We start from the raw sequence: 24,575 nt of genomic DNA on the forward strand, positions 1-24,575 counted from the left end.
AGTGCGGTTTCAATGTTTCATATAGTTTGGATTGACATCTGTAAGGAAAAAATAAAATCCAGGTCAGGTTAATTTTTATTAAAATTGATTATAAAAAAAGGTACCACAATTACGAATATAAAATTTCGCGCGCGCCAAAGAACTGTGTTTACGGATCCTTTAAATGGACACAAAATAAATGACCCCCGCCGATTATGAATACGTATTTCGAAAAAAAAATTTTTCTGTAAATGTTACGCGTTACACTTGTGTTATATGATTACGAAATATTGCAAAAAATCGATTGTCACGATAAAATTTTGGTAACAAATGCGATCTAGATTGGGCGCCGAAAAAAGAAGGTTCGGGAAGAAGTATCAAAAGCTCTCATGATTTATTTAAACATATTTCAACGAATTGCAGCAATGTAGTACGTCATTTGTAATGAAAGATTATTTGATGTTATAGGATCGGATTTTTCCAAGATCCCTGTTTCTGATCACAGACACTCTGTTAAACTGAAGCACTTCAATTTAACATGCACTATTTCATATATTGGATGATTGCAAAAGCTCATACTCAATTTACCTCGTGAACTTGTCTGAAACTAAACGTGCAACTTCTACGGAAAAGGAAATCACAAGTTGTAAAATGTTCGGAGATAATTATAGAAAACAGAGTTACAGACTATATAATTGATTAATAAAACTGTTATTTATCCCAAATAGGGTACGAACTTTTGCAAACACATTACTAATACATTACGTTTAGTAATACATTATTGGCTAACGATTGAAGGCTGTTAAAGGATCTGGTAAAGAATCATTGGTCATGGACTTTAGAAAATGACGAAAAGATATTATATCTTAAATATAAACATATTATTAATATATTCAACGAAAAATATCCTGCATCGCTTATGGGAAGCAGTAGTTAGATTTTTTTAAAAATACTGTCCACACTTGGACATCAGTCAATTATACATATAGGGGAAAATTATAAAAAGATTTTCTTGTGGTCAAACAATGGATTATATGTACTTACTTAGACTACATTATCCTAACAACTAGTCAATTCACTCATAAGAGCACGTCAAGATAAAATTGACTAACATCTTACATTCTAATACATCTACTTCGCCTCGAAGTTATTGAACCCACGCTCGCCACACTCTGCACTGGATTTCGAGGAATTTTTCGAACCACTCCAGTTTTGGTTCTGACGAAAGGAACAACTCTTCTCACCTGTGCAGGAATTATTAGATCCCTCTGTACAATCGTTCTCGGCTCATCCACAGCTTCCCCTCGAAAACGTTCATTCATTATCCGCATTGCACGTTGCTTATGATGCCTAGCGGTTTGCCTTAGGATCTTGTCCGCCCTACATACATTTAACCATTTCCGTGACACTTGAGCAGCGCAAAGCAGAGACTTAGGCTCCAACTTGCGTAGAATCAGCTGGGATATCTCCGGCGGGAGTTCAGAAATGAAATCCAACTTGGCAGGTTCCAGTAGTCCTAGCGCACGGAGGAAAGACCTGAAGAACTCCATGTTGCCGCTGCAGCGTCAGGATCTCGAATGATCTACTGTTCCAAATTTTGGGTTTATATACCCTTGGTTACGGTTGATCGCCTGTTCCGGTTCGGTGACCCGACCAATCAGGATCGAGCTCGGATGAATTTATGTTTGTCATTGTTATGTTAACTTGCTGTTGAGTGCACGCATCTGGACATAAATCGTTGAATTTGTTTGCCGTATATCAAACTCTAGGGAAATGTTTCTGTTTGGAATACCTTATGAAAATGTTTCATTTTGGAATACGCTATGAAATATGTAGATAACATAAATTTACATCTTAAGATGTTTTCTTTCAATGACATAGGGAGTGGTATAGGTATGATGTTTAACCCACCGTCGGACGGAGCGGTTCTAGGAGATACATCAATCACTATTTTGTGCAGTGTGATACATCCTTAAGCGGCGCGAACCCCTGGCCACTAGTAGCTTAATGTAAATGCTGTAATGCTGATTAGTTTTACATATCAGAGACACATTGTATTAACCCTCATACGCTCCTCAAGAATATTTTCCTCAATCCGCGAGTGGTTCGTAAGTCGGTCCGGATTGAGATCAGCTTGAGCCCAACGCTAGATTTCTAAAAACCGCGCGGAAATTGCGTAACAGCAACGGAGGAAATTAAGGGGCCGCCACACCGCTTAGGGAAACTAAATTCCTCAATTTCGAACAAATTTCGGATCTTATGGTTAGGACAGAGACGGAACGAAGCTAGCAGCCACTAGTGCGATAAAGATGGTACATTAGATAGAAGTCCAGACTTTGTAAACTCAAACGTCGAAAAAAACTTCTTTTTTATATTGATGTTCCCTGACACCCCCCCCCCCCCCGCGGAGAGGGGAAATTAGTTTAGATTGCCCCGAGGCCGACAAAATCCCCCGACCCGCTAGGTCATACCGGGAGTTTTGAGGGAATCAGAGTCAATCTCAGTCCTGAACTAAAAAGAGAGGAAATTCTGGTGGAGGACAGGCGCAAAGTTTAGTATTTTGTTCCTACCACCCCCGAGTAGGGTGTCATTTGAAAGAGCTCGGGAAGAGGTATTGAGCCTCATAGGCTAGGAGCGCCTCCGAGGTCATCCGAAGGGCGTATAGCGTTTCTCGTAAATTAGAAAAGTTCTGTATGTATTTGGAGTCGCGAGGGCATTAGGATCTCGATCCCGAGGTCAGAGTGGAGGTGCCTCTGACTTTGAAAATTCTGACAAAGCCAAAGGTCTTGGAAATCTTTTTCAGATTTTCAAGGTCAAGGTCAAGGTCAAAGGTGCAGGCGGGATCAGGAACCTCCCCCGAAGGTCGCCATATAAATTTGCGGTGTAGAGCGACAAAAAGTAGTGAAAAATGGCATAGAATAGGTTAATTTAGCAATTAAGGATTTAGGTTTTAGGCTGCGTGCGGATAGGAATAGTGTTAAACGGTTAGATTTAAGAGTGCGGTTTCAATATTTCATATAGTTTGGATTGACATCTGTAAGGAAAAAATAAAATCCAGGTCAGGTTAATTTTTATTAAAATTGATTATAAAAAAAGGTACCACAATTACGAATATAAAATTTCGCGCGCGCCAAAGAACTGTGTTTACGGATCGTTTAAATGGACAGAAAATAAATGACCCCCGCCGATTATGAATACGAAATTTCGAAAAAAAAATTTTTCTGTAAATGTTACGCGTTACACTTGTGTTATATGATTACGAAATATTGCAAAAAATCGATTGTCACGATAAAATTTTGGTAACAAAGGCGATCTAGATTGGGCGCCGAAAAAAGAAGGTTCGAGAAGAAGTATCAAAAGCTCTCATGATTTATTTAAACATATTTCAACGAATTGCAGCAATGTAGTACGTCATTTGTAATGAAAGATTATTTGATGTTATAGGATCGGATTTTTCCAAGATCCCTGTTTCTGGTTACAGACACTCTGTTAAACTGAAGCACTTCAATTTAACATGCACTATTTCATATATTGGATGATTGCAAAAGCTCATACTCAATTTACCTCGTGAACTTGTCTGAAACTAAACGTGCAACTTCTACGGAAAAGGAAATCACAGGTTGTAAAATGTTCGGAGACAATTATAGAAAACAGAGTTACAGACTATATAATTGATTAATAAAACTGTTATTTATCCCAAATAGGGTACGAACTCTTGCAAACACATTACTAATACATTACGTTTAGTAATACATTATTGGCTAACGATTGAAGGCTGTTAAAGGATCTGGTAAAGAATCATTGGTCATGGACTTTAGAAAATGACGAAAAGATATTATATCTTAAATATAAACATATTATTAATATATTCAACGAAAAATATCCTGCATCGCTTATGGGAAGCAGTAGTTAGATTTTTTAAAAAATACTGTCCACACTTGGACATCAGTCAATTATACATATAGGGGAAAATTATAAAAAGATTTTCTTGTGGTCAAACAATGGATTATATGTACTTACTTAGACTACATTATCCTAACAACTAGTCAATTCACTCATAAGAGCACGTCAAGATAAAATTGACTAACATCTTACATTCTAATACATCTACTACGCCTCGAAGTTATTGAACCCACGCTCGCCACACTCTGCACTGGATTTCGAGGAATTTTTCGAACCACTCCAGTTTTGGTTCTGACGAAAGGAACAACTCTTCTCACCTGTGCAGGAATTATTAGATCCCTCTGTACAATCGTTCTCGGCTCATCCACAGCTTCCCCTCGAAAACGTTCATTCATTATCCGCATTGCACGTTGCTTATGATGCCTAGCGGTTTGCCTTAGGATCTTGTCCGCCCTACATACATTTAACCATTTCCGTGACACTTGAGCAGCGCAAAGCAGAGACTTAGGCTCCAACTTGCGTAGAATCAGCTGGGATATCTCCGGCGGGAGTTCAGAAATGAAATCCAACTTGGCAGGTTCCAGTAGTCCTAGCGCACGGAGGAAAGACCTGAAGAACTCCATGTTGCCGCTGCAGCGTCAGGATCTCTAATGATCTACTGTTCCAAATTTTGGGTTTAGATACCCTTGGTTACGGTTGATCGCCTGTTCCGGTTCGGTGACCCGACCAATCAGGATCGAGCTCGGATGAATTTATGTTTGTCATTGTTATGTTAACTTGCTGTTGAGTGCACGCATCTGGACATAAATCGTTGAATTTGTTTGCCGTATATCAAACTCTAGGGAAATGTTTCTGTTTGGAATACCTTATGAAAATGTTTCATTTTGGAATACGCTATGAAATATGTAGATAACATAAATTTACATCTTAAGATGTTTTCTTTCAATGACATAGGGAGTGGTATAGGTATGATGTTTAACCCACCGTCGGACGGAGCGGTTCTAGGAGATACATCAATCACTATTTTGTGCAGTGTGATACATCCTTAAGCGGCGCGAACCCCTGGCCACTAGTAGCTTAATGTAAATGCTGTAATGCTGATTAGTTTTATATATCAGAGACACATTGTATTAACCCTCATACGCTCCTCAAGAATATTTTCCTCAATCCGCGAGTGGTTCGTAAGTCGGTCCGGATTGAGATCAGCTTGAGCCCAACGCTAGATTTCTAAAAACCGCGCGGAAATTGCGTAACAGCAACGGAGGAAATTAAGGGGCCGCCACACCGCTTAGGGAAACTAAATTCCTCAATTTCGAACAAATTTCGGATCTTATGGTTAGGACAGAGACGGAACGAAGCTAGCAGCCACTAGTGCGATAAAGATGGTACATTAGATAGAAGTCCAGACTTTGTAAACTCAAACGTCGAAAAAAACTTCTTTTTTATATTGATGTTCCCTGACACCCCCCCCCCCCCCCCCCGCGGAGAGGGGAAATTAGTTTAGATTGCCCCGAGGCCGACAAAATCCCCCGACCCGCTAGGTCATACCGGGAGTTTAGAGGGAATCAGAGTCAATCTCAGTCCTGAACTAAAAAGAGAGGAAATTCTGGTGGAGGACAGGCGCAAAGTTTAGTATTTTGTTCCTACCACCCCCGAGTAGGGTGTCATTTGAAAGAGCTCGGGAAGAGGTATTGAGCCTCATAGGCTAAGAGCGCCTCCGAGGTCATCCGAAGGGCGTATAGCGTTTCTCGTAAATTAGAAAAGTTCTGTATGTATTTGGAGTCGCGAGGGCATTAGGATCTCGATCCCGAGGTCAGAGTGGAGGTGCCTTTGACTTTGAAAATTCTGACAAAGCCAAAGGTCTTGGAAATCTTTTTCAGATTTTCAAGGTCAAGGTCAAGGTCAAAGGTGCAGGCGGGATCAGGAACCTCCCCCGAAGGTCGCCATATAAATTTGCGGTGTAGAGCGACAAAAAGTAGTGAAAAATGGCATAGAATAGGTTAATTTAGGAATTAAGGATTTAGGTTTTAGGCTGCGTGCGGATAGGAATAGTGTTAAACGGTTAGATTTAAGAGTGCGGTTTCAATGTTTCATATAGTTTGGATTGACATCTGTAAGGAAAAAATAAAATCCAGGTCAGGTTAATTTTTATTAAAATTGATTATAAAAAAAGGTACCACAATTACGAATATAAAATTTCGCGAGCGCCAAAGAACTGTGTTTACGGAACCTTTAAATGGACACAAAATAAATGACCCCCGCCGATTATGAATACGTATTTCGAAAAAAAAATTTTTCTGTAAATGTTACGCGTTACACTTGTGTTATATGATTACGAAATATTGCAAAAAATCGATTGTCACGATAAAATTTTGGTAACAAAGGCGATCTAGATTGGGCGCCGAAAAAAGAAGGTTCGAGAAGAAGTATCAAAAGCTCTCATGATTTATTTAAACATATTTCAACGAATTGCAGCAATGTAGTACGTCATTTGTAATGAAAGATTATTTGATGTTATAGGATCGGATTTTTCCAAGATCCCTGTTTTTGATCACAGACACTCTGTTAAACTGAAGCACTTCAATTTAACATGCACTATTTCATATATTGGATGATTGCAAAAGCTCATACTCAATTTACCTCGTGAACTTGTCTGAAACTAAACGTGCAACTTCTACGGAAAAGGAAATCACAGGTTGTAAAATGTTCGGAGACAATTATAGAAAACAGAGTTACAGACTATATAATTGATTAATAAAACTGTTATTTATCCCAAATAGGGTACGAACTTTTGCAAACACATTACTAATACATTACGTTTAGTAATACATTATTGGCTAACGATTGAAGGCTGTTAAAGGATCTGGTAAAGAATCATTGGTCATGGACTTTAGAAAATGACGAAAAGATATTATATCTTAAATATAAACATATTATTAATATATTCAACGAAAAATATCCTGCATCGCTTATGGGAAGCAGTAGTTATATTTTTTAAAAAATACTGTCCACACTTGGACATCAGTCAATTATACATATAGGGGAAAATTATAAAAAGATTTTCTTGTGGTCAAACAATGGATTATATGTACTTACTTAGACTACATTATCCTAACAACTAGTCAATTCACTCATAAGAGCACGTCAAGATAAAATTGACTAACATCTTACATTCTAATACATCTACTACGCCTCGAAGTTATTGAACCCACGCTCGCCACACTCTGCACTGGATTTCGAGGAATTTTTCGAACCACTCCAGTTTTGGTTCTGACGAAAGGAACAACTCTTCTCACCTGTGCAGGAATTATTAGATCCCTCTGTACAATCGTTCTCGGCTCATCCACAGCTTCCCCTCGAAAACGTTCATTCATTATCCGCATTGCACGTTGCTTATGATGCCTAGCGGTTTGCCTTAGGATCTTGTCCGCCCTACATACATTTAACCATTTCCGTGACACTTGAGCAGCGCAAAGCAGAGACTTAGGCTCCAACTTGCGTAGAATCAGCTGGGATATCTCCGGCGGGAGTTCAGAAATGAAATCCAACTTGGCAGGTTCCAGTAGTCCTAGCGCACGGAGGAAAGACCTGAAGAACTCCATGTTGCCGCTGCAGCGTCAGGATCTCTAATGATCTACTGTTCCAAATTTTGGGTTTATATACCCTTGGTTACGGTTGATCGCCTGTTCCGGTTCGGTGACCCGACCAATCAGGATCGAGCTCGGATGAATTTATGTTTGTCATTGTTATGTTAACTTGCTGTTGAGTGCACGCATCTGGACATAAATCGTTGAATTTGTTTGCCGTATATCAAACTCTAGGGAAATGTTTCTGTTTGGAATACCTTATGAAAATGTTTCATTTTGGAATACGCTATGAAATATGTAGATAACATAAATTTACATCTTAAGATGTTTTCTTTCAATGACATAGGGAGTGGTATAGGTATGATGTTTAACCCACCGTCGGACGGAGCGGTTCTAGGAGATACATCAATCACTATTTTGTGCAGTGTGATACATCCTTAAGCGGCGCGAACCCCTGGCCACTAGTAGCTTAATGTAAATGCTGTAATGCTGATTAGTTTTATATATCAGAGACACATTGTATTAACCCTCATACGCTCCTCAAGAATATTTTCCTCAATCCGCGAGTGGTTCGTAAGTCGGTCCGGATTGAGATCAGCTTGAGCCCAACGCTAGATTTCTAAAAACCGCGCGGAAATTGCGTAACAGCAACGGAGGAAATTAAGGGGCCGCCACACCGCTTAGGGAAACTAAATTCCTCAATTTCGAACAAATTTCGGATCTTATGGTTAGGACAGAGACGGAACGAAGCTAGCAGCCACTAGTGCGATAAAGATGGTACATTAGATAGAAGTCCAGACTTTGTAAACTCAAACGTCGAAAAAAACTTCTTTTTTATATTGATGTTCCCTGACACCCCCCCCCCCCCGCGGAGAGGGGAAATTAGTTTAGATTGCCCCGAGGCCGACAAAATCCCCCGACCCGCTAGGTCATACCGGGAGTTTAGAGGGAATCAGAGTCAATCTCAGTCCTGAACTAAAAAGAGAGGAAATTCTGGTGGAGGACAGGCGCAAAGTTTAGTATTTTGTTCCTACCACCCCCGAGTAGGGTGTCATTTGAAAGAGCTCGGGAAGAGGTATTGAGCCTCATAGGCTAAGAGCGCCTCCGAGGTCATCCGAAGGGCGTATAGCGTTTCTCGTAAATTAGAAAAGTTCTGTATGTATTTGGAGTCGCGAGGGCATTAGGATCTCGATCCCGAGGTCAGAGTGGAGGTGCCTTTGACTTTGAAAATTCTGACAAAGCCAAAGGTCTTGGAAATCTTTTTCAGATTTTCAAGGTCAAGGTCAAGGTCAAAGGTGCAGGCGGGATCAGGAACCTCCCCCGAAGGTCGCCATATAAATTTGCGGTGTAGAGCGACAAAAAGTAGTGAAAAATGGCATAGAATAGGTTAATTTAGCAATTAAGGATTTAGGTTTTAGGCTGCGTGCGGATAGGAATAGTGTTAAACGGTTAGATTTAAGAGTGCGGTTTCAATATTTCATATAGTTTGGATTGACATCAGTAGTGTACCTATGGGGATTCTAACTCAGGAAGTGAATTTCCGTTGTCGTGAAATAGCGTTCGGCTCTGACGCGTGGCGCCATCTTGATTTCTTGCGGTTTTCCTTATCATTATCATTTCCTTATGATTTCCGACGCGCCTTGCGGTTTTCCTTATCGTTATCATTTCCGGTGCCGCCTTTGTTTCCTTATCTTTTTCCGCGTTTTATTATTCTGTAAATATTATGTAGGTCAATCTTTTGGGTGGGGGAACACATTGTGTCTTGCAAGGATCGATTGATGGGGTCATCGTCCTTGTGGTTTTCCTTATCTTTTCCGGACCTAATTAGTTGCAATATTATGTGAAGCAATTTCCTTATCATGTTCGGTGAGGATTATATCATGTCTTTACGGGAAAGAGAGAGAGACTTTTATTTCTCTTAGGAGCATATGATTGTAGAAGAGGTATTTCTATTGTGAGAATAATAAAGCCGGGGGAACCACCCTGGTCCAGAATTGGTATAGACTTTTTTTCTCTTAGGAGTATATGATTGTAGAAGAGGTATCCTCTGATTATTTTCTACCAAGTTAAAAACTGTAAGAGAGAGATTCGATGCAATTATAGCTCTGTTTTATCAAAAAACAGAGAGAGGTTTTATTGTAGCGATCTCTCTTATGGTTTTACTTCAGCATTTAATCTTGCGTTTTTAATTATGCTTAAAATCTAAACCGCTGTTTTGTGCAGCTGCAAGACGTAATTATCGCGCTGTTTCATAAAACAGTGAGAAAGGTCCTATTGTAATAATCTTTCTCTTATGGTTTTGCATTTCCTTCCTCATTTATATCGCGCTGTTTCTACCGGTGTTTAAAAGGAGGCGACGGTCAAATGCATTTTCAGTTTGCAATCATGTTGAGTATAATGGTGCCACGAGAGCCACGTTTCGTGGTCGTTGACAAAAATCTGTCATTAAACGAGCTGTTGAGCGTGCTGGTAAGTATCGTGTGTTCATTACTGTGTTATCGTGAAATATATTTTTCAAACAAAATTTACACTGTACGTTTATCTTACAGACATTTGATACAAACTACGAACGGTGCGTGTTTATTCGCGGTTGGCGATTAAATATGCGTCGCTGTCGCGAGGAGGTGGAGGAGTGGGATGGGGAGTTCGTTACATCAATTGCAACGTTATTTGAGTGGCAAGTATTATTTATTTTTTTACAATACAAGATTAAATATTAAAAATAATGTTTTTTTCTTTCAGTGGTCCGGACTGCTAGTTTGCTGCTGCATTTCTCTCAAAAATCTGTGCATACGTGGTTTCTGGGTGTCTTCCTAAATAAATATTTTTTTAATTTATAAAAACATTTCTTAATTAATTTTCTTTTAAAAAAAATTTTTTTTACCTGGTATCCGCACACGTCTATCCCTCTCGGTTGTGGCGTTATTGCGCTAGGGTTAGCTCCGATCGGTACGTTACCACAGTTCGCCCCGTGAACGTATCCGCAGCATCTGGACCAGATGCGGTGCTCATTCATGGGAACGTCGCCATCTTTCCATCGATGCAGCATTATACCACATTCGAAGCATTTGACGAGATCTTCGTCGCACAAGGAGAAAAATCCTGCGGCTGCGAGGTCTTCAGGTTTGACGATGTGTGAATAACGCCATGAACGGAAAGTTTGGAGTCTGTCGCGCTCGAGACGCAAATCAGGTGTGGGGTCCGGTATCTCAATCATTTTTTTTTTTTAAACGCTGGGTGAAAGAAGTGAGTTACGTTTTTTTTATATAATTGTTTAGCCATGCTCGAAATGTTTGCACTTCGCGCAGACAGCAATGGTACGGTTTTGAAGAGCGTTTTGTCCAACAGTGAAGTTTACACGGTACGTGAGCAGTTCGGTACATGGGATCGTGGACTAATACATCGTATTTTGGACATCCTAAATTTTCCAAATTTATCGAGTTTATTTCTAATTTTCGAAGGATGTCTCTCTCGAAACACCCACCTTTGTACGCTACGACGGGATTCGCGTGATCGCGCACAAAATTGCGTATAACATCGAACACGTCGTTCTGTTGATATTTTTCATAGCCGAAATCGATAAATGGAATCCCGTGTACAAAATTGCTTACGTACCGTGTCGACTTTTTGTCAGCATCTGATAAACGATGAAAGTTTATTCCCAAACGAAATTCAGCGAGTTCGAACGAGCCGTCGTAAACATTGATAATGGCTAATTCTTTGCATAAAAATTTTCTCTCGACAATGAATCCATCCATGTCAATGATTTGGGTGATTTGAGCCATCTAAATAAAAAATGTTTTCTAACCAATGATTGATTTCTGTATAAAATAAAAATTGTACTTACCGTGAAATGGAGCGAAGATCACACGTTCGCTGAATAACGACGACTGTGGGAGAGAGTCATCTATAGTATATATAATACCCCCACCACTATACTTATCGGTGTGAAAATAAATATGGAGGAGATTTTTTGTTTATTCGATTAATAAAAAGATGTTTTTCCATTGTTTATTTATTAAAAGATTCATTTTCACATTTATTCGATTAAAATATTGTTAACGGTAGTTTAAATAATTTTTCGCACAATGTTCGTCAATGGATTGTACTCCACGATGCAGTCGTGTATCATCAAGCAGTATGCGGTTGTCGAGGGGGCAATGTTGGCTCGACATTCGAATTCGATTCGCACGTCGATCGTGGCATTTTTCAGCGCTTCGTTTTGCCGAGAACAATCGAGAACGATGAATGGACCGTATTTCAGGAAATCTATGACGTTGAGTAGCGCCTCGCCGTTTCCATAGTATGATTCTTGGAATTTTGTATACATATCGTAGAGCAGCGCGTATTTGTCTTTTTCGAAATCAACATTTAGATCATCGTACGGATAGGTTTCCGAATTCAAGTAGAGCCGAATATTGGCTAATGCGCAATGATCGAAATGCGTAGCTGTTTTCGTTAAATTATTCTTTCGCGCGGTTTGTAAAGCGAATATCACGTATCGCGGTTTTTCCATTTGCGGAGCTGTTTTTATGGCCCATGTGTGCTTCGTAGTCGCCTGGAGCAGAGGATACTCGTACAGTTCCCATGATCGAAAGCTCATATCGATCGGCTTGTCGTTGCCCAGAATACGTAACATCGACAGCTTATTTATTTCATCCAACGTGACGTGTGGCATTCGCCATTGAATTTTGTATAGATCCAGAACGGGTTTCGCATTTTCGGAAGAACTGTACAACGCGTTTGTGTTGGTACGCGAGCGAATTAAAATCAATTCGTGGCGGGCGTTTATTACAACGCGTTTGTAGTCTTCGCAGAAGCCCAATAACATGCTCATAGGTATGCAAAAGTTGAAGTTTATCGCCGCTGTGGTTGTCGCGGTTTTCCTCTGCGCCTCGGTGTTATGCGTCCAGCCCGCGTTGGATAACGCGCTGCTTCTCGTCGTGGACAGGCTCACGTAGTTCTTCAGAGTCGTTGTAGTACCAGGATTTCTGGACCGATCGATTTCAACGCCGTTCAATTCGTAGCGTATTTCCTCGAACATAAACGCAACGGCATTGTTATCGAGAGCCGCCGATTCGATTGTTGATCCCGCTGGTAATTCAAGTTTCCCAGGCAAACTAAGTTTTCCCTCGACGTATAGGAAGCTTCTGCACGGGAGCGTGTACAAGTCTTGCTGTTGAATTGGTATGCGTATCTCATCGTTGTTTTCAAACGTTGTGTTGGCATATGGATTGTATGTGTGCAGCTCGATCTTCGTTATTCGATTGTCGAAGATCGGCGCTTCGGAGATGCTCAAAATGTCCTCGAACATGGTGAAAAAAACACTTTTTTCCTCTTTCACTTGTTTTTAACAACGAATCCCAAAGATTTCAGATACTCTGCGTTTCTCGCGGTCAGTTTTTTACACTCGTTTGGTTTCTTATGAATTGATGTGTTCTTCTTCAAGGTCGTATTGTTATGAATTAACATTGCTTCGTCGCATGTGTAGTCGTACCGTGATTTCTTCACCGCGAAAATCGATCAAACGTCCGGCTTGGTCCACGATGCGAATCGTTAAATCATCGATTGCTCGCACAACGATTGGAAGGTAAATGACTCGCGTGGGCGTTTCGGACAATTTATACCCCGGCGGTACCTTGGGCGCGAACTCATGTATCGTGTGAACGAGTTTGCCGTTGTCGTACGATCCGGTGGTTACGTTACATTCTACTCGAATGATGTTCACGTTAATGATATTCACAGGCGCGTTCGATGCGTGCCACGTGTTCGGCGATAAAACGCGGTTCGCGGAAAATCCCAGAATGGACCCCACGCTGTGAGGCTTCGCAAAGTTTATCCGAAACTTGCTGATAATTTCGCTTTTCATGGTGTTGTTGTTAGCCTGCAGGACCAGCGGATATTCATTATCGGCATCTTTGAGAGGATATCGCGTGCGTATTTCATGCCTCAAGTACGCGTTTATCGCTTCCAATTCGTACGAGCCGTCGGGGATGATGATCTCTTCGTCTCTGTCGCCGAAGTAGAATAGATTGTTACCGATGCTAGCGCTGATGTTCGGTATCGTGTAATAAGTTTGCAAATCGAGCAATCCCAGCTCGTATTCGTCGTTGTCCAGATTTATAGGTGGAAAGTGCTGAGACGACAGAATGCTGCTTCTTCCCGACAACGTGAACGTGAATGACCTTTGCATCTTTACGACTCGCGGAGAAATTTCACACACAGTTGTCCGCACACGCTTTCGTCGTAGTTTTGAAAACGTCTGTGATTATACGAGATTGTCGCGTTCGCGCCAAAGTAGCGAATCAACTCGACCGGCGGGCGAAGATTCCCAAAACTATCGAAGTATTTGACACGCGAGCCGTGTTTTATGTATGCAACCCAGTGCGTTCCGGGTCCGCGACTATTATCTAGATTGACGATACCTCGCTCGTTTACCCATGCGCGTTCCGGCAAATTGTCACGCATAAAAACCCCGCGAAAATGTGGTAATCTTTCACACGCTGTCGTCAATTCGACGTCCGTCGTCGTGTTGTCTTTCTTTTTTTTTTTTTCTCTTAACCTTCCTCAAGCCTTCTCCACGCGTATACGGCGCGAGACGTAACCCGCGACCCTCCATGGTGCGATTGTGTCGCTCGGCTTCTTGCAATTGTTTCTTTGCGGCTTTCGCGGCGTTTATAGCTTTTACTACTCCCGCGGCGCCGCCCGTCAATGCTCCGATAGCTGACAAAGCGGGCAACAGCAGCGGTAGAAAACCACCGCGTTTGGCGATTGGGAGAATTCGTTTTTTTTTCGCCTTTTCTCGCGTTTCTTTAGGCCCATGCCTAATTTCGTTTTAGCTTTCATGGCTGCCAACACAGCAGCCGCAGACACCTTCTCTCCGAACGAAGCGTCTCCGGACTTTATGCGCTGTAGCGCTCGATCCGCCAAAATATTGTCGGCCACGTGACGATCACCCAGATCCTTGTGCAGCGAATACGCTATGTCGTGCTCGCGACAGGCAGCGTCCAACGGATTTATTCCACGGTCCCCACGGGCTAATCGTGCACGCAGTTTCGTACCAGGACCGCAGAATTGGTAACTAGGTATATGCAATTCGAACGGTAACGCGTTTACAGCTCTGTTTAAAAGCCCCTTACCGAGGCGCGGCATAAACTGTTTTTAAAAAAAAAGAACACGAATCCTTTTTTCACGGGGGTCGGAGGGGGACTGATACCAACAATGTTCGAGCTCTCGTATAAATACTACCCACCACCCATCGAATCAATCGAAGCATGCGTTTCGTAAAGCAATCTTTGGATATTCGTGTTCCGACGCGTCGCGCGTTCGACGATCACTCCGAGGCGATGCGAAAACATGGATCATTGTTACCCGGTAATGTACGATGTGTGATAAGCGGTCCGTCAGGATGTGGTAAAACGAACGTTATGATTAGCCTGTTGGAGAGCGCGAACGGATTACGATTCGCCAATGTATACGTGTACTCGAAATCGTTGCGCCAGCCAAAATACCAATACTTGAGCAGACTGTTCTCATCCGTGGGGAAGGATGTGGGCTACTTCGCGTTTGCTGACAACGTTGACGTAATCCCTCCCGCAGAAGCACGGCCCGATTCGATATTCATCTTCGACGATGTGGCGTGCGATGAGCAAGATATCATGCGAGAATATTTCGCGATGGGTAGACATTCGCACGTCGATTGCTTTTACCTGGGACAGTCGTATGCGAGAATACCTAAACATTTAATTCGCGACAATGCTAATCTGCTGATTCTGTTTAAACAAGATGCCATGAACCTGCGACACGTTCATCAGGATCATGTAAATACCGATATGCCGTTCGAAACGTTTAGCGCGTTATGCATGAATTGTTGGCGAAAGAGGTATGGATTTCTCGTAATCGATAAAGACAGTCCTGTCAGTCGAGGTCGTTACAGACGCGGATTTAACGAGTTTGTCGTACTGTAACGGACACATTTGCTCGATAAGAGCCGTTGGAGTCACATCTCCGATATGTCATCGAAGAAGAGGAGCTCCGATATGTCGTCGAAGGAGAAGAAGAGGAGTTCCGATATGCCGTCGAAGGAGAAGAAGCTGCGAGCTTCGATCGCGAACGAAATAGCGAAGACCAGCGATACCATACGGAAAAAGTATTTAGCGTTGAAAGTTGGGAAAATGGCTACCCAGGAGAATTTGCAAGCAAATTTACAACCGATCGTCGAACCGTTGAAACAGTTAGTTAAAAATACAGCTACCGCCGAACCGAGCGACGACGACAACGTGTTCGACGACATTAAGGAGTCTCCATTGCGAAAAAAAAGAAGATTCTCGGATATTAAGGGAACGCCGTCGTCCATTATGAAAAAAAGAAGAAGAATAAAGAAGAAAAAGAATGACAAAGTCAGTTCGAGAAATATATATGTTGACGACGACGACGACGACGACGATGACGACGAGCCGATGATGGTACCGCGACAGGAGGAGGAGGATACCTTCCAATCACCGCGCACTCCATCTTTGGAATCTTCTATGCGTAATATTTTTGAAAATCCTGAAATTCATCACGAGGAAAATCAACAGCTATCCGAGAATTTCGGACCTTTGGCGCGCGAATATTTACAAAAATTTTTTACCGGCCCAACGAAAAATTCCGACAACGTGTACGGAGTATATCTGCAGGACGATAAGCTGATGCTGGGAAATTCAACGTTTGAGGTGGCCAACAACGATGATATCATCATTAGAGGGCTACGGTACAGAGGGACTCGCGGTCTTTACGAATTGATATTCAATAAAGTACCCGACGAGCAGGCGTGCACCGAGGATGATAAGAACGCGTACAAAAGAATTCTCGTTATTACACAAGCGCATCGACGCGGGAATCAGATAATGGGAAACAAAGGTTTCAAGTATAGAAAAATTATAAAACCGTTGTTTTCGTCGCCAAGTGGAAGGGGTATTCAGCTTCCAACTTTTATGCGCGTGACCGACCATCCAATCGATTACGTGCATTGGGACGATCCGAACGAACTCGTCGATCGTCTGAGATTGTTGACGGCTTCGAGGAACGCTGGCCATTCGGGGCATAACAACGAAATAATGTCGATAATCGAGGAACTTCGCGAGGCTGGTTTAATTATAAATTAAAGTTTACGAGTTGACGACATGTCAGTCGATAAAATTGTGGCATTGTTGCGGCTGGATAAAATGCGCGTTCGTTTGAATTGCTGCGAAACGAATCAAACGATATCCTCGGGAGGAGAAGACGACGGTGAAAACTGGAACCTGAGATTTCATCATCTGGAGACGAAACTGGACGAGATATATCAACAAATACTACGGATCGAAAAGCAGTTGTACGAGTTGGTGACGGTAGGAAAACCACAAGGTAGCAAGAGATAAGGTATTTCGCAGGAAACAGCATATCAGGCGGTCGAAGAAGTCTAAAAAAATGTATGTCAACAAATTTGGTACATCGTTTCGTGAAACGAACAAGCGAAAGTTGGATGTTCCTTTCTATTCGTTACAAAAATATGTACACGATAACGCAATATGTTTGAACAACGCTAATTTGTACGATGCGAATGGAGCTGGGATCGAGCGTGTGGCGTATCCCACCGCAAACGATCACGCGACGACCAAATCGTACGTCGATGACATTGTAAAACGCGGTGACGAATATGTTAAATCAAAGGTGGAAATATACGTGTTGGACAATGTGATGAGACTGGACAAAAAACTGAAAACATCCGAAGGAACGTTGAAGTCCGAGATCATGGAGAAACTGAACAAACAACTAAAAACGTTAAGGTCCGAAATCGTGGAGAAACTGAGCAAAGACCTGAAAACATCTAACGAAACGTTGAGGTCCCAGATCGTGCAGAAACTGGGCAAAGACCTGAAAACATCGGAAGAAACATTGAGGTCCGAGATCACGAAGAAACTGGACAAAGACCTGAAAACCTCTAACGAAACGTTTAGGTCAGAAATCACGAAGAAACTGGACAAAGCAGTGAGAGCTCGATTCCATATCTAGGTAGCGAGAACAAGTACTGTGTGGTAAGTCTAGATCAGAGGTTCCCCCTCCCAGGTCTCATTTCAAGATTTCTAAGAAAGTTCTAAAATATAACAATGGCATCTCCCCACCACCACCTCCCTAGAAGGAGCGAGAGAGAGAGAGTGAGAATCATGTCATTGCGTGGTGGCAATTCAAGAAGGAAACGTCGTACTCTCTCTCTCTCTCTATCTCATCACGATGAGCATTAACAAATCATCCTACGAACTTATAAGAAAAGTTATTCGGGACGTTACGTCGAATATCGGCAAGGAAGAACGGAATTTCGATTGCAAGGAAGCGAACAATCCCATCCCGTTCAATAGATTGTTGTTGGATCTTTTAAGCTCGATACGTAAACACGCTGTGATCATGACGGATAAAAAAGACGCGTACTTCGATGCGGAGTTTCTATCTATCCAAAATGTGAAAGCCCCCGCTAAGAAGACTGACGCGGCAACGAAAGGCTACGTGGATGATCTTGTCGCCAGCAGCAAAGCGATGGCTAGCAACAACGAATTTTTCGATGCGAAATCTCAACGTATTAAAAATTTGGGGACACCAACCGACGAGAACGATTCGGCAACGAAACTCTACGTCGATAAGACGATCGATTTGTTGAGAAAAGTGTTTGCAGACGAATTTAATAAGAGCGCCGAGGATATTCACGACACGCGAGACAAGATCGAGCACATCCATGAAATCGTAACGGACAACGAGCTCGCCGATAAATCGATGGTGGCGAAACTGAAAGACATTGAGGAATGCATGCAACAGAATCAAGAAAAGCTGTCGGAGTTTGAAACGATGATAGAGCATAATTATGGTGGAATTCTCCGTGAAAAATTTATCGAGCTCGAGGACAGGTTGATCGAAGTATTGAAGTACGAGCAGAGGGTGGATCATGAAAAATTGGACGCTGTTGCGAAATTTTCCGATAAACTCAGCGATAGACTTTCAGCCGTGGAACATAAAATCGACAACAAGTTGGAAAGAAGACTATTAAACTTGAAGAATACGCTGCTTGGTAAAATCAGTGATGTGAAGGACACGGTGAACGCGGACAAGTTGAGCCAGGGAAAGTTGATGCTTCTTGAAAACAATGTGGCGGATATGCAACAAAAATTCGCAACTGGCGGTTATGAAACCGGTCAGGAATTGGATAAGAGATTTGAAATGCATAGAGAGAGCATGCACAAGAGATTGGCCGAGCTGACGGGAGAGGGAAATATAACTGGGAAATTTGAAGATTTCAAGAAAAGTTTAAACGAGAAATTCGAAGAAATATATGTGCAAATGCGACGTATCGAGGAGCAGCAACAAGAAATGATACGCGCAGCTTTCGACGAGCTAGATAGTCGAGTGCATCGACGCTTCGAGGACTGGAAAGAATCGATTGAAAAGAGACTAATCGGCGATGAGTAAAGAAAAAGTGAAATTGGTAGAAGAGCTGCACGCCCCGGCGAGACGTTTCTTCCCGCGTAGACGGGTGATCGTGCGAGGATTCGATGATCTTTGGCAAGCTGATATCGTCGAAGTTCAGCAATATGCGCGAGATAATCGGGGACATCGATACATTCTTACGATAATCGATGTGTTTAGCAAATACGCGTGGGCGGTTCCTTTGAAGAGTAAAAATGCGAGCGATGTGTGTAAAGCTTTCGCGTCCGCGTTGAAGAAGGATGGCAGAGCTCCGAACAACTTGCAGACCGACATGGGCAAGGAATTCTACAACGCACAGTTCCAAGAATATCTGAGAAACCACAACATCCGTCATTACTCGACCTTCAGCGCTATGAAAGCTTCCGTCGTAGAACGTTTCAACCGCACGTTGAAGAACAGCATGTGGAAATATTTCTCGTTGAGCGGAAAATATCGTTGGATCGATGCGCTTCCCACGCTGATCGAGGACTACAATAATCGAAAACACCGTACCACCCGTATGCGCCCCGCGGATGTGAACCGTAAAAATGCTGAGCATCTTCTGTCCACCGTGTACAGCAACGTGAAGATTGCCGGTCCCGCCAAATTCAAGGTGGGCGATCGCGTGCGCGTCAGCAAATTCAAAACTCTGTTCGACAAAGGATACACGCCGAACTGGTCGACGGAAATATTTAAGATCATCACGGTGAAACGAACGAATCCTGTCACGTACCTCTTGATCGATTCAAAGGACAATCCTATCGCCGGCGGATTTTATGAACACGAGATACACGCGGCTAAATACCCCGACGTATATTTAATTGAAAAAATATTGCGCAGGAAAGGAAATAAAATATATGTAAAATGGTTAGGGTTGGACGCGTCGCATAATTCGTGGATATCTAAAACTGCTATAGTTTAAAACTTCAAATATGATTTCTACTTTTTTATAAAAGATCTTTTCATGTAATTTTTATTAATAAATAATGTGTAAAACGTATTCTTCAATTTTTTTCCCTGACCTGAAAGAGAGAGAGAGAGGAAATTCTTATACAATAATAAATTTTTTTTATTTTAACGTATTCTTCAGTAACACTCTTACATTTTTCAACATTCTTCTTCTTCAGTAACACTCTTATACATTTATTCTATTAAATGATATAAAACTGATTGAGGATATCAAATAAGGTGGAGTTAGCACTCAAAGATTGGTTCTCGAATCCGACCAACAATTCCTCAGTCTCTGGATATCAAATCAAGCGGCGCTCACGTGATTAAACTCCTGACAAAAACAGATAATCTATAGTGAGAGAGTGGTGTAAGGTAATGTTCCCGGAGAAGATTGTGTTCGATCAGTTTTACATGTGTGCCTAATCTTCAGTATACATATGCATTACAAATTTTTAAAATAATGTACTTCAGTAACACTCTTATTTTGAATAAAATAATGTAAAATCAAAACATCACGTCCAGGATAACAGTCTCTCTCTCTCTCTATCTTACCATACATCATCTGTTTCATGACTCAAGTTTAATCACGTGATCACAACGTTAATTGATATGCACAGAGCGGGATATTGAAAGGATTGAAAATAAGATTCGAGAACTGACCTGTTCATGACAGAATTTTAATTATGTGATCACTGCATGGAATTGCTCTTAAGACTCGAGAACTGACCTCTAGATAGCAGAATTTTAATTATGTGATCAGAGAATTGTTTTGATGACAAAATAATGCAGTCATAACATAATTAAAATTCTACCATGAACAGGTCAGATCTCGAATCTTAAGAGCAATTTCATGCAGTGATCACAGAATTAAAATTCTGTCATCTAGAGGTCAGTTCTCGAATCTTAAGAGCAATTCCTTCAAAAATCCTAGTCTGTGCATATCAAGTAAGGTGGTGATCACGTGATTAAACTCAGACCAGTAACAGATGATGCAAAAGTATGATAAAGAACGAGACTGTTAACCTGGACGACATGATGTTGAATCAGTTTTACATTTTTCATTTTTTAAAAAAAATCTCGCGAAATTAACATCGCTTAGACGCTTCTAGCGCTATAACCTCGGCGCCCAAAGTCACCAGTTCACAATCTATTAGCGAGTTTTGATCGAAAGACCGGCTCTCGACAATTGTTTTGATAAAATTTTTTACTCTAACATTTTTTGAAATAACAACGAAATCGGCAAATTTTGCAGCAACGTCCGGAACGTTGTCTACTAATCCTATATACATACTATCTATACAAAATTCTAAATTGTATATGTTACACATAGTTTTCTCAGTAATATATATATTTATGGTTGAGTTCGCTATTTTAATTAGCTCCCGTCCATTCAGATTAACCATTTCCAAGGTCAAATTATCACCAAGTTTTATGCGCTCCATATTGCTTTGAATAATCGGTTTCGCGCGCAGCAACTCTCTCCATGTTTTAATTGAAAATAGAAGTTCATTTCCACGGCTATCACCGATAGCCAGCTCCGCATAAATGTCCTCTCCGATCCGTATGCCAAGTTCCAAATATTTGAAATAATTCCCAGCTATGGAATATCTTCTACACAAAATCCGTACGGAACGTGATTGGGAACTAGTTGACAAATCGATCGGTTCTGGTTGAGAATATCTACAGCAGATTAATTTTTCAGACATCTTTCTAAATTTCTTTCACATTTTTTTTTTTATATATCTTTTTTCTACTTACATATCATCTTGGCTTTTCACAGACTCGTCAATTTTTTGACAGTTGTCGAGCTGACGACGGTTGAACATCGTTCAAACCCACACTTTTCACCGTCTCACTCTCTCACGATGTTAACGTTTTCGTGGCGGTTGCTCGAGTATTCGGCCTGACGCTCGGATTGCATTGTTTTATAGAACCATTAATCTACATACCACTTCCTTGCTACAGATAGCGGTCAACAAAGTTTTTTTCAATCTCCATCCCAACACTTCCTTTTATGGCAATGAAACGATATTGTAATGTCCCCAAGGAAGTGTAGTGACCAAATTATCACAGATATACCGTTTATCGTCGTACGGACTTAACGCTAATTTCATTTCAGCTATGGAATACACTCGATGCTGTACCGACATTATACGTTTATTGTTAATGCTCTTTTCCGTATGATTATGAAGACACTCGACATAGTCTTCAAAACTTATATCTCTGGCTGTGGCGTTTGTCCTAATGCCTTTGATTTTTTTCGTTTCGCGGCAGGTATCATCGTCGTCGCGCACGCGAGTAGCATACATTTTCGCGCGAAGCCCCACGAACTCAGTCATAATTTTGCCCCCGTTCTCATCCTTCATTAATCCCAGCATCTTTTTGTTCGCGATCGGAACGCCGTACGCGTTGTTCTCGACATAATTACTTGTATCGTATCGATGGATATCACGTTTCATCGTCTCATACACATCGTCGCAAGCGATCTCGTATATCAGACTGTCCGTGTCCGTGTACAAAATCTTGCAATTTTGTTGGAAATTGGGATACATGTACTCGTAATGAAAGCTGTACAAATGAGTTTTTGATATATCCAATACGGACATGCCTATGTAGATGGGTTTGTGGAATTTGAGTAACAGCTTGTTTAGCTGTATCGCGACGAAATCCTCCGAAAACACGGTACAACTGTGAAAATTTGGTCTGGCTATCAATTGCTCGACACCGTATCGACCGTCCCATCGGGAAAGCAATTTCACGTTCACGTGATTTCGAACGTTCTCCATTGTTTTTCCAAACACAGCGTTGTTCATTAATTTAAACAAATTTTTAGAAAAATCGTTAGTCGCCTCGGCGCGTAATTTCGTGTTCAAATCGATATAGCCGTGCAACCATCGCGATTGTTGAAACTCTAGAATTCGATAAATTTTCTTCAATTTTAGGTTATGCTTTAAACTTTGCTGTAAATACCGATAGTGCAGAACGTATCGCTCCTTATCGCGAAGCGTTGCCATCAACTTTCTCTGCCGGCTCGAGTCGGCCGCCGTGTCGTGACTCGGACAGAACGGTAGATCCGCGTGAGCATCGTGAATTTCACTAGGATACTCTAAATCAACCTCCAAAATGTATCCTACAGGGCTGTCGATTGGAACGGATTCAACGTTGAAATTCTCTATGTCCTCCACCCATCGAAAGTCTCTGTACGGTAGAGGTTGCGACATAGCCCAACCGTATAAATTGTTAACGTCGAAATACATTAGATAGGTTGACGGTTTGCTGGAGTCATATTTTGGTAAATACTTGTTGTTTGCACACGCATATCTCTGAGAACATTGGCTCAATCCGCCGCGTATTCCTCGCTCCACGAATAAAAGCATGTCCACGTCCGTGAACAACTCCAATTCGATCTTAGTCATTTTCAGCATCACGTCCCACGCGAAACCGGGAAGCGTGTAATAATGCGCCGGATCGAGTTTATAGTTCTCGAGACAGTCGTCGCGGAAATTTTCGAAAACATCAGCCAATAACAACACATCCAATTTCAAATACAAATCGCTGTACTGTCCCAACGTTTTTATAGCGAAACGCGACCAAACCGTGCTCGCGTGAACGTAATCGGCGTCCGATATCCCCCTGTCGCAAAGCTGATTGTAAAATGCCTCGCGCGACGGCAAACACGTGTCGTTTAATTTGTCGTACGACGCCAGATAGTCGTACGGAAAGACGCCTTTTCTAGTCAAGAGATTGAAATCGTCGACGTTGAGATGATCAAATTGATTTCGTACAACGCGTAATTTGTTTTTGCCCAGATACGATGATAACTTGTCCAAACTCGAATTCAAGAACTTGAAGGAATCGATAAATCGAAACTTCAACAACTTTGCATAATTTCTCTTTTCATCTTTATTCGCAACAACTTTCGTGAACGAGATGTACCGCTCTTTTGTCAACGGCAACACAGCTATCTTACCCTCGAACGTGTTTGCTAATTCTTTAATAATGAAATGCGCATCGTAGCCGGACAAATTGTGAAAGACCACCGGTATCACGTACGAAGATTGATAACCTAAATTACACGCGATATGCGCCGGACCGCGATACGCTCCCGTAAAATGACAATGATCGTGTACTTTTGTGTCGGAACTGCTGAACGGCTGCTCGCACACATGACAATGCGTAGCCGTCTGAAAATTTAACTCCTGTCTTTCAGTTAGTTCGTCCATAGGTACCGTTTTGTCGAATATCGGCTGTAATTTATTGCTTATATCATGCAACTTTGCAGCGAACCACGCGGCACATCCCTCTTCCTTGCGACAAGCTCGATACTCGCACAAAGAAGAGTCGTAGCGGCAATGCATGTAATAACCTATGCTAAACGCGTGGTGATGCTGATACAGCGAGCGTGCTCCACGACCTTGTCCTTCCTGCTTCTCCAACAGACATTCCAAATCGGCGTAGATAACGAACGGCGCCTGTTCTTTGTGCACATAGTTCTTAAACTGCAACCACTTATCTTCTTCCGATACTGGAAGTGACAGAGCGCAATCGTTCATCCGTTCACAATCGATCGTATGAACGTTTAATTTCTCCAGCGTGTAGAAATATTGTAAACATCTGAAAGAAAAAAAACATTTCTCTCTCTTTGCTTTCAAGAATTAAAAAAACAATCTTACCGATCGC

At 41.7% G+C, this 24,575-nt stretch overlaps 2 protein-coding genes across 2 annotated transcripts; both read right to left on the reverse strand.

Moving 5' to 3' along the window:
- Positions 1 to 11,538: 11,538 nt before the first annotated feature.
- Positions 11,539 to 12,783, reverse strand: LOC143219329 (uncharacterized). The gene has a single exon (XM_076445333.1). The coding sequence runs from the start codon at positions 12,781 to 12,783 to the stop codon at positions 11,539 to 11,541; it is 1,245 nt and encodes a 414-aa protein (XP_076301448.1).
- Positions 12,784 to 21,907: 9,124 nt separating this feature from the next.
- LOC143219330 (uncharacterized) lies at positions 21,908 to 24,229 on the reverse strand. The gene has a single exon (XM_076445334.1). It carries the CDS (start codon positions 24,116 to 24,118, stop codon positions 21,908 to 21,910), a length of 2,211 nt encoding a protein of 736 aa, XP_076301449.1. The 5' UTR covers positions 24,119 to 24,229.
- Positions 24,230 to 24,575: the final 346 nt, after the last annotated feature.

The sequence above is a fragment of the Lasioglossum baleicum genome, unplaced genomic scaffold, assembly GCF_051020765.1.
Source record: "Lasioglossum baleicum unplaced genomic scaffold, iyLasBale1 scaffold0023, whole genome shotgun sequence".
Classification (NCBI taxonomy): domain Eukaryota; kingdom Metazoa; phylum Arthropoda; class Insecta; order Hymenoptera; family Halictidae; genus Lasioglossum; species Lasioglossum baleicum.